Source organism: Glarea lozoyensis (assembly GCF_000409485.1).
Source record: "Glarea lozoyensis ATCC 20868 chromosome Unknown GLAREA2, whole genome shotgun sequence".
NCBI lineage: Eukaryota > Fungi > Ascomycota > Leotiomycetes > Helotiales > Helotiaceae > Glarea > Glarea lozoyensis.
The window spans coordinates 1,559,832-1,571,618 of record NW_007360994.1 but is presented as its reverse complement, the minus strand read 5'-3'; the positions used below and the strand labels follow the sequence as shown (position 1 = coordinate 1,571,618).

General features: G+C 46.0%; 3 protein-coding genes across 3 annotated transcripts; 2 read left to right on the top strand and 1 right to left on the bottom strand.

Moving 5' to 3' along the window:
• Positions 1 to 392: 392 nt before the first annotated feature.
• GLAREA_03836 (Mitochondrial carrier) lies at positions 393 to 1,455 on the top strand (the record flags this gene model as incomplete). Its single annotated transcript, XM_008084089.1, has 3 exons — positions 393 to 603; positions 660 to 1,332; positions 1,401 to 1,455. The coding sequence occupies 3 exons, from the start codon at positions 393 to 395 to the stop codon at positions 1,453 to 1,455; spliced, it is 939 nt and encodes a 312-aa protein (XP_008082280.1).
• A 2,656-nt stretch (positions 1,456 to 4,111) lies between these two features.
• On the bottom strand, positions 4,112 to 5,265 carry GLAREA_03835 (Metalloproteases (zincins), catalytic; the record flags this gene model as incomplete). Its single annotated transcript, XM_008084088.1, has 2 exons — positions 4,112 to 4,596; positions 4,800 to 5,265. 2 exons carry the CDS (start codon positions 5,263 to 5,265, stop codon positions 4,112 to 4,114), a joined length of 951 nt encoding a protein of 316 aa, XP_008082279.1.
• Positions 5,266 to 8,548: 3,283 nt separating this feature from the next.
• Positions 8,549 to 11,704, top strand: GLAREA_03834 (Calcium ATPase, transmembrane M; the record flags this gene model as incomplete). Its single annotated transcript, XM_008084087.1, has 4 exons — positions 8,549 to 8,977; positions 9,207 to 9,437; positions 9,501 to 11,604; positions 11,658 to 11,704. 4 exons carry the CDS (start codon positions 8,549 to 8,551, stop codon positions 11,702 to 11,704), a joined length of 2,811 nt encoding a protein of 936 aa, XP_008082278.1.
• Positions 11,705 to 11,787: the final 83 nt, after the last annotated feature.

Genomic DNA, 11,787 nt, shown 5'->3' with positions numbered 1-11,787 from the left:
GGTAGTCGAGTAACGGTTGAGCCAACAATAAATGCACGACCATACTCGTCTTGGTTATCACTGAGAAGTAAATGAAGTTTTGGGAGCTTGTTGAGATCTCTCTATACTTGTGAAGTTAATTGTAGTTCACGTATCTCACTCGGATCATTGCTGTCTGTCAAACGCTGTTGTTGTGCAACCGGACTCGGATTTCCCGCGGCTGTCAAGCTTCCAGGCCAGGTTCTCGTCAGCTCCCCCCTGACTAAAAGCCAGACCCTTATCATCGGTCACCGAACTTCCTTTCCATCCCAGCTGCCCTCGCAAAACAACAACTCTTCAACTTACATCTTCTTGTGCGACGAAGCAGCCTTATCCCTTGGTCAGGGCCCTTTCACAATCACACTCACCCCACGATGTCGGCCGTTATCTCAACAAAGCCAGCTGTTCCAGAGAAGAAGCCCGTCAAGTTCAGTAACTTGCTCCTTGGAGCTGGTCTGAACATGTTCGAGGTTACTACTCTGGGCCAGCCTCTCGAGGTCGTGAAGACTACGATGGCCGCGAACAGAGGTGATAGCTTTGCTGGCGCTCTCACCAAAATTTGGGGAAGAGGTGGTGTTCTTGGCTGTAAGTATCACGAACTCATACAATTCCGCAAGCGCAACGACTGACACATCTCTTAGTCTACCAAGGACTCATTCCGTGGGCCTGGATCGAGGCGTCCACCAAGGGCGCTGTCCTCCTCTTCGTCGCATCTGAAGCCGAATACTACGCGCGAACCTTTGGGGCTGGTGACTTCACAGCAGGTATCAGTGGTGGAGTAATTGGTGGTGTTGCGCAAGCATACGCTACCATGGGATTCTGCACTTGCATGAAGACGGTCGAAATCACAAAACACAAGATCGCGGCTTCTGGTGTCAAGCCACCAGGCACATTTGCTACTTTCATGGATATCTACCGAAAGGAGGGTATTAAGGGTATCAACAAAGGTGTCAATGCGGTAGCCATCAGACAAATGACCAACTGGGGTTCCAGATTCGGTCTTTCCCGTCTTGCAGAACAGGGTATCCGCAAAGCTACAGGCAAAGAAGAAGGAGCCAAGTTGGGCGCTTTCGAGAAGATCCTTGCCAGTGGTCTTGGTGGTGGTCTCAGTGCTTGGAATCAGCCAATTGAGGTCATCAGAGTTGAAATGCAGAGTAAGACGGTCGATCCAAACCGTCCTGCTAAGATGACTGTGGGTAATACTTTGAACTATGTTTATTCGCAAAATGGTATTAAGGGTTTGTACCGTGGCGTTGTTCCTCGTATTGGATTGGGCGTTTGGCAAACAATCTGCATGGTTGCAATGGGTGATATGTAAGTGCCTTTCTCTTCTCTGCTTCCGCGCATTCTTGAGGATACGAAGCTAATGATTTTGGAAACAGGGCCAAGACTTACGTTGAAAAACTCACCGGAGAGGCTGTCACTGCTAAGCATTAGAGGCGTTAACGGGATCCACTGGAAGGAGTTGTCACAAATGGTATTTTAGACATTGGCACGGCATGCGTGTATGCCCGGACAGAGGGCTTGTTGTTTCTCCGAATATAGACTTTGATGTACATCGCGATATCTGAGCTGTCATCTTGCTTCAGCATACTTAAAAATCTTCTAATGAGCGAGCGATTACTAGCTTTGCGCTTAGCGATTATGGCTCTTTTTTTTCGCATTAAATCCTATCAATTCTCGGCCTATTTTCAAATAGTTCTTCTTACCTTTGTATTTATTGATACCGATAAAAACACGAAACTGTAAAGCATTTTTACTGACATTCAACTTGCATCATCCCCGACTCGGAGTATTGAATTTGTGCCTGCTCCCCTTCAGAAATTTTCGCTATTGCGTACTTCCACGACTCTCATGAATGTCTTCAGGGACTACTCATGCGGGGAACTCCCATACTTGTGAGGTGATGCTTTTTGACACAATACTCATTCTGAATATTAACAGTTCACCTGGATAAGAATGAGCATGTAAAAGAGTTTCCACACGTTCATCCTTGCATGAGATTCGTTCTATGTTAACAGTCTTCAAATCATCATCGAATGAATACCTGAGCCGTGAAGGATTGAATGCTTATATGTAATAGACGGGTCAAATTCGACGTTGTTTTGAGCGGTCGCTATTTAATGAAAAGAAATGACAAGAGTATCTGGAGCAAGCTCATAAACTCACATTTGGCTTCGATTTCTTTAGTCCATGAAATCGAGTATTCGGTTAGGCCAGAAGGCTAAGTAAAATAGCAACAAGCCTCACTTACGACTTCATAAAGACCACGGTGATTATATATACATCATTGCCTCACAAGTGCTTAAAATTTGAAACATGTTACTTGAGGCCACTTGAATTGAAACGTAACTTCTCCGCCTCTAGAACCCCATATGCTTTACCAAACTGGTCGGCCAAACACAATGCATAACGTAAAAACAAAACTAACTCATAAAACTTCCACCTAATCCAATATAAATTTCTTTTCATCTAATCTCACAAACATCCTTCCCTCTCCAAGCCGCTTCCATCTAGCTCATGCACCAGACGCATTCGGTCACACAACACCACGTTACACCAACCCTCACATGACCGAACTTTCATGCAGGAAAGCCAACATCGACGTGCAACAAAAGTGGTCTACTGCACGTCACACGCAGGTCACAGCTGCGATTTGCAACAAGAAAAATTTGGGCGGCCCGGAAAAGTTCGGGTGGCTGGATTTGTCGAGATGGCTTCCGGGTTTGGAGGGTGAGATCAAGTGGGGGGAGTGATGGAAGAGGATGGAATGGGGTGGAATGTAAGGCTGTGAGGATTATGGAGTGGGTTGCGAGTTGCGGGTTGCAGAGGGAGGTTGGTGGTGGTGGGTGGCTCGAGGAGGGTTGTGAGATGGGAAGGTGGATTTGCGTGGTTAATGGTATTTCTTTCGTAAGGAAATAACAGACGTGACTTAAGTCTTGCATAAAGACTGTATTCCAAAAGTACCTAGATTTTTAGAAGTAGATTTTGCATTCTCGACGCGTTCACTACGAATTGAGGGTCACCATCTGGATCTAAACTTGAGCCCCGAAAAAAGCAATACTACTCTTGATTATTCGTCATAGGATATAATATGTGCCTAAGATCTTATATATGGTGATTTGAAGAGCTTTTGCTCCGTTCAAAATGATTGATTTCGCTACAAATTCAGGTCAGGTATTCATGCACCGATATTCTTGGGCTCGACATCGAACGCTGGAGTTTTAGTCGATGTCCCTCCTAACAGTGACTTTTCAATGTCAAATTTATTGGATACGTATCTGCCTGACTGGTTGTAGTTACGTAGTATCATTTCAAATTTGGTTAGGTAAAGAAGTGTTGGATTAACTGGAAGTGATAGAGAGAGTGGAAAGCCTTCGTTATCACCATTAAATTATACCAAGATTTTATCAAATCACATTTAGTCAGACCCATTTAAATATTTAAATATTCTATTCGTATATATAAACAACGCTAAGATAGAACTGATGTATGTGAAACTCCTGTTGATACTTCTCAATAAACATACGTGTACCCCGGACCTGATTCAGACTGCACCTAACTCCAACGATGTCTTGATATTGTGTGATGATTGCGTATTGCCGGCATAACTTTCACATAGTTAGCAATGTTGAACTCCATCAAAGCCATTTGTCGAAGAGTGTACTAGGTTACTAGATACCTTGAGCTGCCGTGGTACTGTGAGAGGCCGTTAGCTCGCCACGAAAGAACATACTATGTTAGGTCTCGTAGTTTGAAATCGATAAAACAACAGGTAGTAGCATCATGTTTACAAATGTTCACATCATTTTCAAAGAGTATCTCGTTCAGACCTTCGCTTAAGCTTAAGGTTTCTCCGCAAGAGGACTTTCACATTTTTTGAAATCCGCAAGTGTCATGATCTCGCAAATCCAGATCCAAAGCTTGTATTTCAATTAATGATGTATATTACACTTGACGTTTGTAGTTTAGCGTCAACTTCCAGTCTCTTAAGTTCAACTAGAACACGGCCAACCGCGTCGTAAAAGGTGTGACTTATCGATGTATCTATTCAGAAGACAGCAGCGTACCCAGGATACTTGTTTCGGCTTGTTCATCTAGCCCATTCCCGCCCTGAACCCAAATCTGGACCCAAGTCTGGACCCAAGTCTGAACCCGAATGTGAATTCGAATCTGAACCCGGATGTAAGCCCGGATCTGAACTCGAATCGGGGATTGCATCTGGGGGTAAACCTGGGATTGAATCTGGGGTTAAATCCTGGGGTAAACCTGGGGTTGAATCTGGGAATGTATCCGGGGGTAAACCTGAGATTAAACCTGGGTTTTGATTTGAATCCGCTTCATGTGAGAGCGGCTCAGCTCCAGGCGAAGCAGCAGTCTGGAAAGTCTGCTGGAGATAGATAGCCAATGTGCACAAAGTGTACGATTCTGCATTTACATAAGCGTGTTCCGTCTTGCTTCCAAAGCAGTCTCGGGCTGTCAAAATATAATCCAATGCTGTCAGTGATCCTTTGGAGACTGCATGGTAATGGTAAATATCGTGCAACATTATGACGCCGGCATCATCCTCGAGATTGTCTATTATCAATTGAGCGTCCGTGTCTTCTTTGTAGACAGCAATTTGCTCTCCTAGTGCGGGTGCCTCGAAAATTCTGGGCAAAAAAGCACATGCTGCGTGGCTATGATAGGTTGGGTGTCGTCTCCGTTGCGAGGGGCTCTTTTCACCACACTGGAGACGGTTCCGTCCCAGAGGCGTGGAGATAGCATATAGCGAGGCTTACAATTCCCGCCCCAGTCTTTACACCACCAGATGAATTCATCGTTATTCTCAACTTCTCCTCTGAACAGCTCTGCAAGCCGGTCAAGTTTGTCGGCGATAACTTTTGACTGGTACTCTAGGTTGGAACCACCCTTTGCATTCCAATCTTTGCCCAACCAATTTCGATACGGTGTGTCGTAGTCAAAGCCGTTAATAACATTAGTTTGTGCTTCTACCAGTAATTTTGCATCGTTCCAAGCGGTTGTAAGTTTCGATTTCTGTTCAGCCGTACGTGTGGGATCGATAAACGTTCTCGGGAAAACACCAGCTATTGGAGATAAACGTAAAGTTTCCAGAGTAGGAGGATAAGCCGGCTCAGGCTCAGGTTTTCGGGGTTGCAGTTGCCGTATAATCCTAGGCTCGTACGATGAAGGACCTGCTACAACCAAAGCGAGCCATGTTAATGCTAAAAAAACCAAGAGGAGCATGTTGAGGGATTTTAGGCAAGTATTAAATAGGAGAATACGAAGTAATTTATAGAGCAACTTACCTTGTATAATCTAACCAGATACAGATTCACGAATATATTATATTTGCCGACATTTAAGTGTCATATTTGAGACCTAGCGATAAGGCTAGAAATAGGTAACCGCGATGAGTACCATTCAGAAATGGTGTAATTAACCGAACCCGAGAATGGAGAAGTACGCTTATTTGATAATATATAAGCACGAATAATCTAGTAAAGATGATTGGTTAGCTGATTGCAGTTAATGAAATGTACAACTTAGACTCGCCTAAGTAATTTGAAGAAGTTATAGGAAAAGGTTTCGCTAAAGAGAATTACCTCACGTTCCCGTAAGATCGGCTTGTAATGCAGAAAGCCTCACTTCAGAGTTTCAACAATAGGAAGTTTCGGATTCATTTTTTCGCGACCAGTCAGAGAAGTCGACCTCAATTTCCGGTTTGACTAGTTATTTTGACGATGTACAGAATGGTATTCGTCAACCAAAGCGGAAATTTGTAGTTGACAATCTTTGGGCCAAGGTTTTGGCAGGATTTTGAAACTGCCGAATGTCTGAGAATTTCCGACAGATGGTCAGGCTTGAATTTGTCAGTATCTGAGGTAGTTAACTTCATTCGGAGTTTGCAAAGCCCGTTCACCAGTGTGTTGCGAGTCTGACGGGACGCCTCCTCTCGGTAGAATAACGATTATTTGCCTAATAAGCTGCATGTACTTATATGATTGAATTTGTGAATGTATAATTGTCTTTGTTGCAGAGGCTAAGTATTCCTGATGAGGAAGGCCGCTGTAAAGTCGGTTTGTGGCATTATTGTTCTTGGAGGGTGCCCCATTGGTCTTTGAATGTACTGGTGGTTAGCTGCGCAAAAATGTCTTGACTAGAGCGACACAATTGCAGGGACTGGCAACAGAATGATGGCTAAGAGTGTAAACTTACCTTGAGAAGTACTAAGAATAGTTGCTACTCCTCTTTTCCTGTTAATCCCGAAAGCGATCCTTTCAGACAAGTGGTGATACCGTCAAGTGACGAAAGCACGATGCGTATCTGCAATAATCCGTTTGATTCCGTGACACCGGGACACGCATCCTGTGAGTGATTTGTGTTCGCCAATACTGCCATTAGGTAAATTCAAATCAGAGCGTTCTTGGCGGTAGTATTCCTGAAAGCTTCATGACTATCTCAATCACGCGTGGTCGTTGGCCGGTGGTCGCTGGTGCACAGCCCTACCACCTCGACCAAAGATTCTAGCTTTTCGTACTGGAGTTGAGTTCGTTCAGCCGCCCATGTGATCTTGACGTTTTCATCGACTACCGCATATCGAGCATGATAACTGGATCCCACCAGATAGATACGAGAGTAATGGGTTGCTTCGTGAGTTAAGCTTTGAGGCTCATAACCAACTTATTTCCGTCACTCAGCAGCAATCGTTCGTCCACTTCATCGATGTAGCATCGTAGCAGTTGTCAGCCCCAAATATTGGTCCAGACGTTCAGACGGTTGAAGTGTGCAAGGCAGGGGAGATGCTTGATGGATTATGTTCTAGAGGTCTCCACTCAAGCTACAACCCACGTTTAGACAAGCTCCTAGGCTTCTCGATACGAGCGCAACTGTACACGCTAGTATTGGATGATCTGAGAAATTGTCGGTCTGAATCCATTTGCACTCATTCCTCGCTCAAGATTCTTGTTACGATCTATGTATTTCGGTGTTTAGTCTATGTCATATTGCAGCGCTGGCGTCTAGCAAGAAGTGAGAATGTGAGGGATGGGTAATGATAGGGACAGACCAAGCGCATCGCAGGTAGTAATTTGTAACTGAACTTTCCTACCTAGGTATTTAGAGCGTACGTAAAGTCTGGGCTATTTCTCTTCTACTTTCTCGTCAATATTTCGTATTGGATGAAACGAATGAATGAGACTGTCCAATTCGCGCTCGAAGGAACCCTCCTCGCCCAATTGGTCATTTGGCCAAAGGAGCTATATTTACCAACATCAGTTGTGTTTGACGGTCTGCAGGTGTAAGAATTCTTACTGCAGCATTCCAGCATGCCAGCACTCAGAGTGTGACTTCTTCGGGAAGGCTGATACTAAGTTTGAGGTTACTGCAAGACGGGAGTTGGGATGGGGGAGTGGAAACCCATTCGAGAATTTTCGTGAGCGATCAAGACCCTGGACCTGCTGGGATGTGCGAGCGCAGATCCACCCGTGGGTAAAATTCCACGATGCATTTTGGAGAGCTTGGAGACCCTGTTTGTTGTGTCCAGAACGGCGTAAAAGTGGATTGGACGGGATTGAGCACCCGTCGGGGTGCAGATAGTAAAATGTTACACAAGCAAACAAATCGTGAACCTTCGGTTCTGCAGCGATGAACACGGAGACTGTAACAATATTACTGAGAATACCAACTAGACCGTAAGTTGGAGGAGGAGATATCACTAGGGAGAATAGACAGGAGTTCTGAGGGTCGGCAACCTGTAAACACCTACTGTAGTGATAATTCTTCCAGAGTACTTAGTCTCGTTGGCAAATGATTTTGTCCAACAGAGTACAATGCGACAATCGCCCGAATTAATTAATGACTTCTTGGCCAAATCCTGGCACAAAGAGAAGCTCTAGTAAGAGTAAAAATGTCAACAGTTTTAGAGATAGTCCAATGTCAGAAAAATGAAGTTGCATTCTCATTACCACGGATCTATCTGCTCGGTCTAGGCTTCCGCCTCAAGCTTGATATCGTTATGAGCTAGCTCTGGGACTATAAATCAACCAAAATAATAGCATGGTACTAGACAACTTTGTCGTACAATTTTATCATAAATGAGATTTCAACACACGTCTAAGCCTTAGTTATGACGATACCTTCTTCTTTGGCCCATCTAGTGCAACATTCTTTCGCAATTTGCTAGCCCTCATCCTTGGCGCTACTCCATCCACCCTGCGTCACTCCCGCATCCCAGGGCAAGCACCACTCAAAGGTTGGGCGAGAGCTCATTCAAATAAACCTCGTCGCCCAAAGCTCTCTTTCTTCTTTCCAAATCGACACCTTCTGCCACCCCGTCGTCGACGACTTCCCTCATCTCCTCATTTCTTTATTGAATGCGCGCACCGCGGTTCAATCATCTTCTCCTACATCGACATTGCATCGTTTCCTTTACCAATCCCAGTCTCGATAAACATCGCGCAACCTAATAATTGCACCTTCATATTTCTTCTCCTAGGAGCTGGAAGCAGTGCTCCGCTCCACCGCACCCATGGCGGACCTCCAACACGGTGCAATCGGCACGCACTCGAGCAATTCCTCTTCGGAAAATCCAAATCATCTGAATACGAATATCGAATCGGGCGCTTTCGACGAGAAGACAGGGCACCATGAAATCACCACCAGCAAGCAGCTGCGCGAAGAAGAAGAGGAAGACGAGGACATGGACGCTCTGATCGATGAGCTCGAATCACAAGACGGCCATGCCGAAGAGGAGGAAGAAGATGATGCTGCCAATCCTAGTACAGGACGAGTTGTTCCAGAAGACCAGCTACAAACGGACACTCGAATGGGTCTCACAGAATCGGAGGTTCTTGCTCGCCGCAAGAAGTACGGCATGAATCAGATGAAGGAGGAAAAGGAAAACTTGATTCTCAAGTTCCTTGGATACTTTATTGGTCCTATTCAATTCGTGATGGAGGTAAGTTCATTTATTTTTTAACTTCCCCCGAGGCAAAGCGCGACCTAGTATATCTAATCATGAGGTCGGATGGTCTGACTTGGACCCCAATGTTTGGTTCTGCTCTGGCTGCAGCACCGAGGCCCCGGTCTCATTTTCGGTTCTGGCATGCATGGCGCCCTGTCGCGAAAATTACCCCTCCACAAAACACCCTGGTTGGAATCCACGCTGACCTTCGTGTTCCCCATAGGCTGCTGCTGTTCTCGCTGCCGGTCTTCAAGACTGGGTCGATTTCGGTGTTATCTGCGCTCTTCTATTGCTCAATGCTGCTGTTGGTTTTATCCAAGAGTACCAAGCTGGCTCCATTGTCGACGAATTAAAAAAGACCCTCGCCCTCAAGGCAGTGGTACTTCGTGACGGCCGTCTTTTCGAGGTTGAGGCTCCCGAAGTTGTTCCTGGCGATATCCTCCAAGTTGAAGAAGTAAGAATCATTTTATATGCTCCCAGCTTTCTCTTTATTCTGCTAATGTGCTGGCGTTTTTAGGGAACCATTATTCCCGCCGACGGTCGCATTGTGACGGACGATGCTTTCCTCCAAGTCGATCAATCCGCCATCACCGGCGAATCACTCGCTGTCGACAAGCACAAGGGTGATCAATGTTATGCCTCCTCTGGTATCAAGCGTGGTGAAGCCTTCATGGTCATCACTGCCACTGGAGATAACACCTTCGTTGGACGTGCCGCCGCTCTCGTTAACCAAGCTTCATCCGGAACTGGGCATTTTACTGAGGTCCTGAACGGCATTGGAACGGTTCTTCTGGTCCTGGTCATTTTCACCCTTCTCATTGTCTGGATTTCCTCCTTCTACCGTTCCAACCCGATCGTGCTTATCCTTGAGTACACTCTTGCCATTACTATCATTGGTGTTCCAGTCGGTCTTCCGGCTGTGGTCACCACTACTATGGCTGTCGGTGCCGCATACCTCGCAAAGAAGCAGGCCATTGTCCAGAAGCTCTCCGCCATTGAGTCTTTGGCTGGTGTGGAGATTCTTTGCTCCGACAAGACCGGTACATTGACCAAAAACAAGCTTTCCCTCGCTGAGCCCTTTACTGTTCCAGGTGTTGAAGCCGATGATCTTATGCTGACTGCTTGTCTTGCTGCATCTCGCAAGAAGAAGGGTATCGACGCTATTGACAAGGCTTTCTTGAAGGCTCTTCGATTCTACCCCCGGGCCAAGTCTGTCCTCTCAAAGTACAAGGTTATTGAGTTCCACCCCTTTGACCCAGTCTCCAAGAAAGTCCAAGCTATCGTACAGTCACCACAAGGCGAGCGTATTATCTGTGTCAAAGGCGCACCACTCTTCGTTCTCAAGACTGTCGAGGAAGACCACCCAATTCCAGAAGATATCGATCAGGCCTACAAGAACAAAGTAGCTGAATTCGCTACTCGCGGTTTCCGTTCTCTTGGTGTTGCCCGCAAACGTGGTGAAGGCCAATGGGAGATTCTTGGTATCATGCCATGCTCTGACCCTCCTCGACACGATACTGCTCGCACTATCAACGAAGCTAAGACTCTCGGTCTCTCCATTAAAATGTTGACTGGTGATGCTGTCGGTATCGCACGTGAAACATCCCGACAACTCGGTCTCGGTACAAATGTTTATAACGCTGAACGTCTTGGTCTTGGTAGTGGAGGCGGTGACATGCCAGGTTCGGAAGTCTACGATTTCGTCGAAGCCGCCGATGGATTTGCTGAGGTTTTCCCGCAACACAAGTACAACGTAGTCGAGATTCTCCAACAACGTGGGTATCTTGTCGCTATGACAGGTGATGGTGTGAACGACGCCCCATCGCTCAAGAAGGCCGATACTGGTATTGCTGTCGAGGGTGCATCAGATGCAGCTCGCTCCGCCGCTGACATCGTCTTCCTTGCCCCGGGTCTCGGTGCGATTATTGATGCTCTTAAAACTTCCCGACAAATCTTCCATCGTATGTACGCTTACGTCGTCTACCGTATCGCCTTGTCTCTTCACTTGGAAATCTTCCTTGGTCTCTGGATCGCCATCTTGAACAGATCTCTCAATATTGAGTTGGTTGTTTTCATTGCTATCTTCGCCGATGTCGCCACCTTGGCTATTGCATATGATAATGCTCCATTCTCCAAGTCCCCTGTCAAGTGGAATCTTCCAAAGCTTTGGGGTATGTCTGTTCTTCTCGGTGTCATTCTTGCTATTGGTACCTGGATCACCCTCACCACCATGATTGCTCGTGGAGAAGATGCTGGTATTGTACAAAATTTTGGTGTCATGGATCCTGTTCTTTTCCTCGAGATCTCGCTTACCGAAAATTGGCTCATCTTCATTACTCGCGCCAACGGTCCGTTCTGGTCCTCCATTCCCTCCTGGCAACTAACCGGTGCCATCTTGGTTGTCGACATTCTTGCAACATTTTTCACCCTGTTTGGTTGGTTCGTCAACGAAGGTCAGACCTCCATTGTTGCAGTCGTTCGTATCTGGATCTTCTCATTCGGTGTCTTCTGTGTCATGGGTGGTGTCTACTATCTCCTCCAAGATAGTGTTGGCTTCGATAACTTCATGCACGGTAAATCGTCGAAGAAGAACCAAAAACAGAGGTCTCTTGAGGATTTTGGTAAGTTTTCCGGTATTCATCACCTTATATACATTTACTAATCTATTTTATAGTGGTCTCGCTTCAACGTGTCTCCACACAGCACGAGAAGTCGGCGTAAAAATTACCTCCACGAACACGATTGCCCGTTGCACATTGATAACGGTTATCGCGTGAGAGGCTTCTTTGTGTTTTTATACAGTT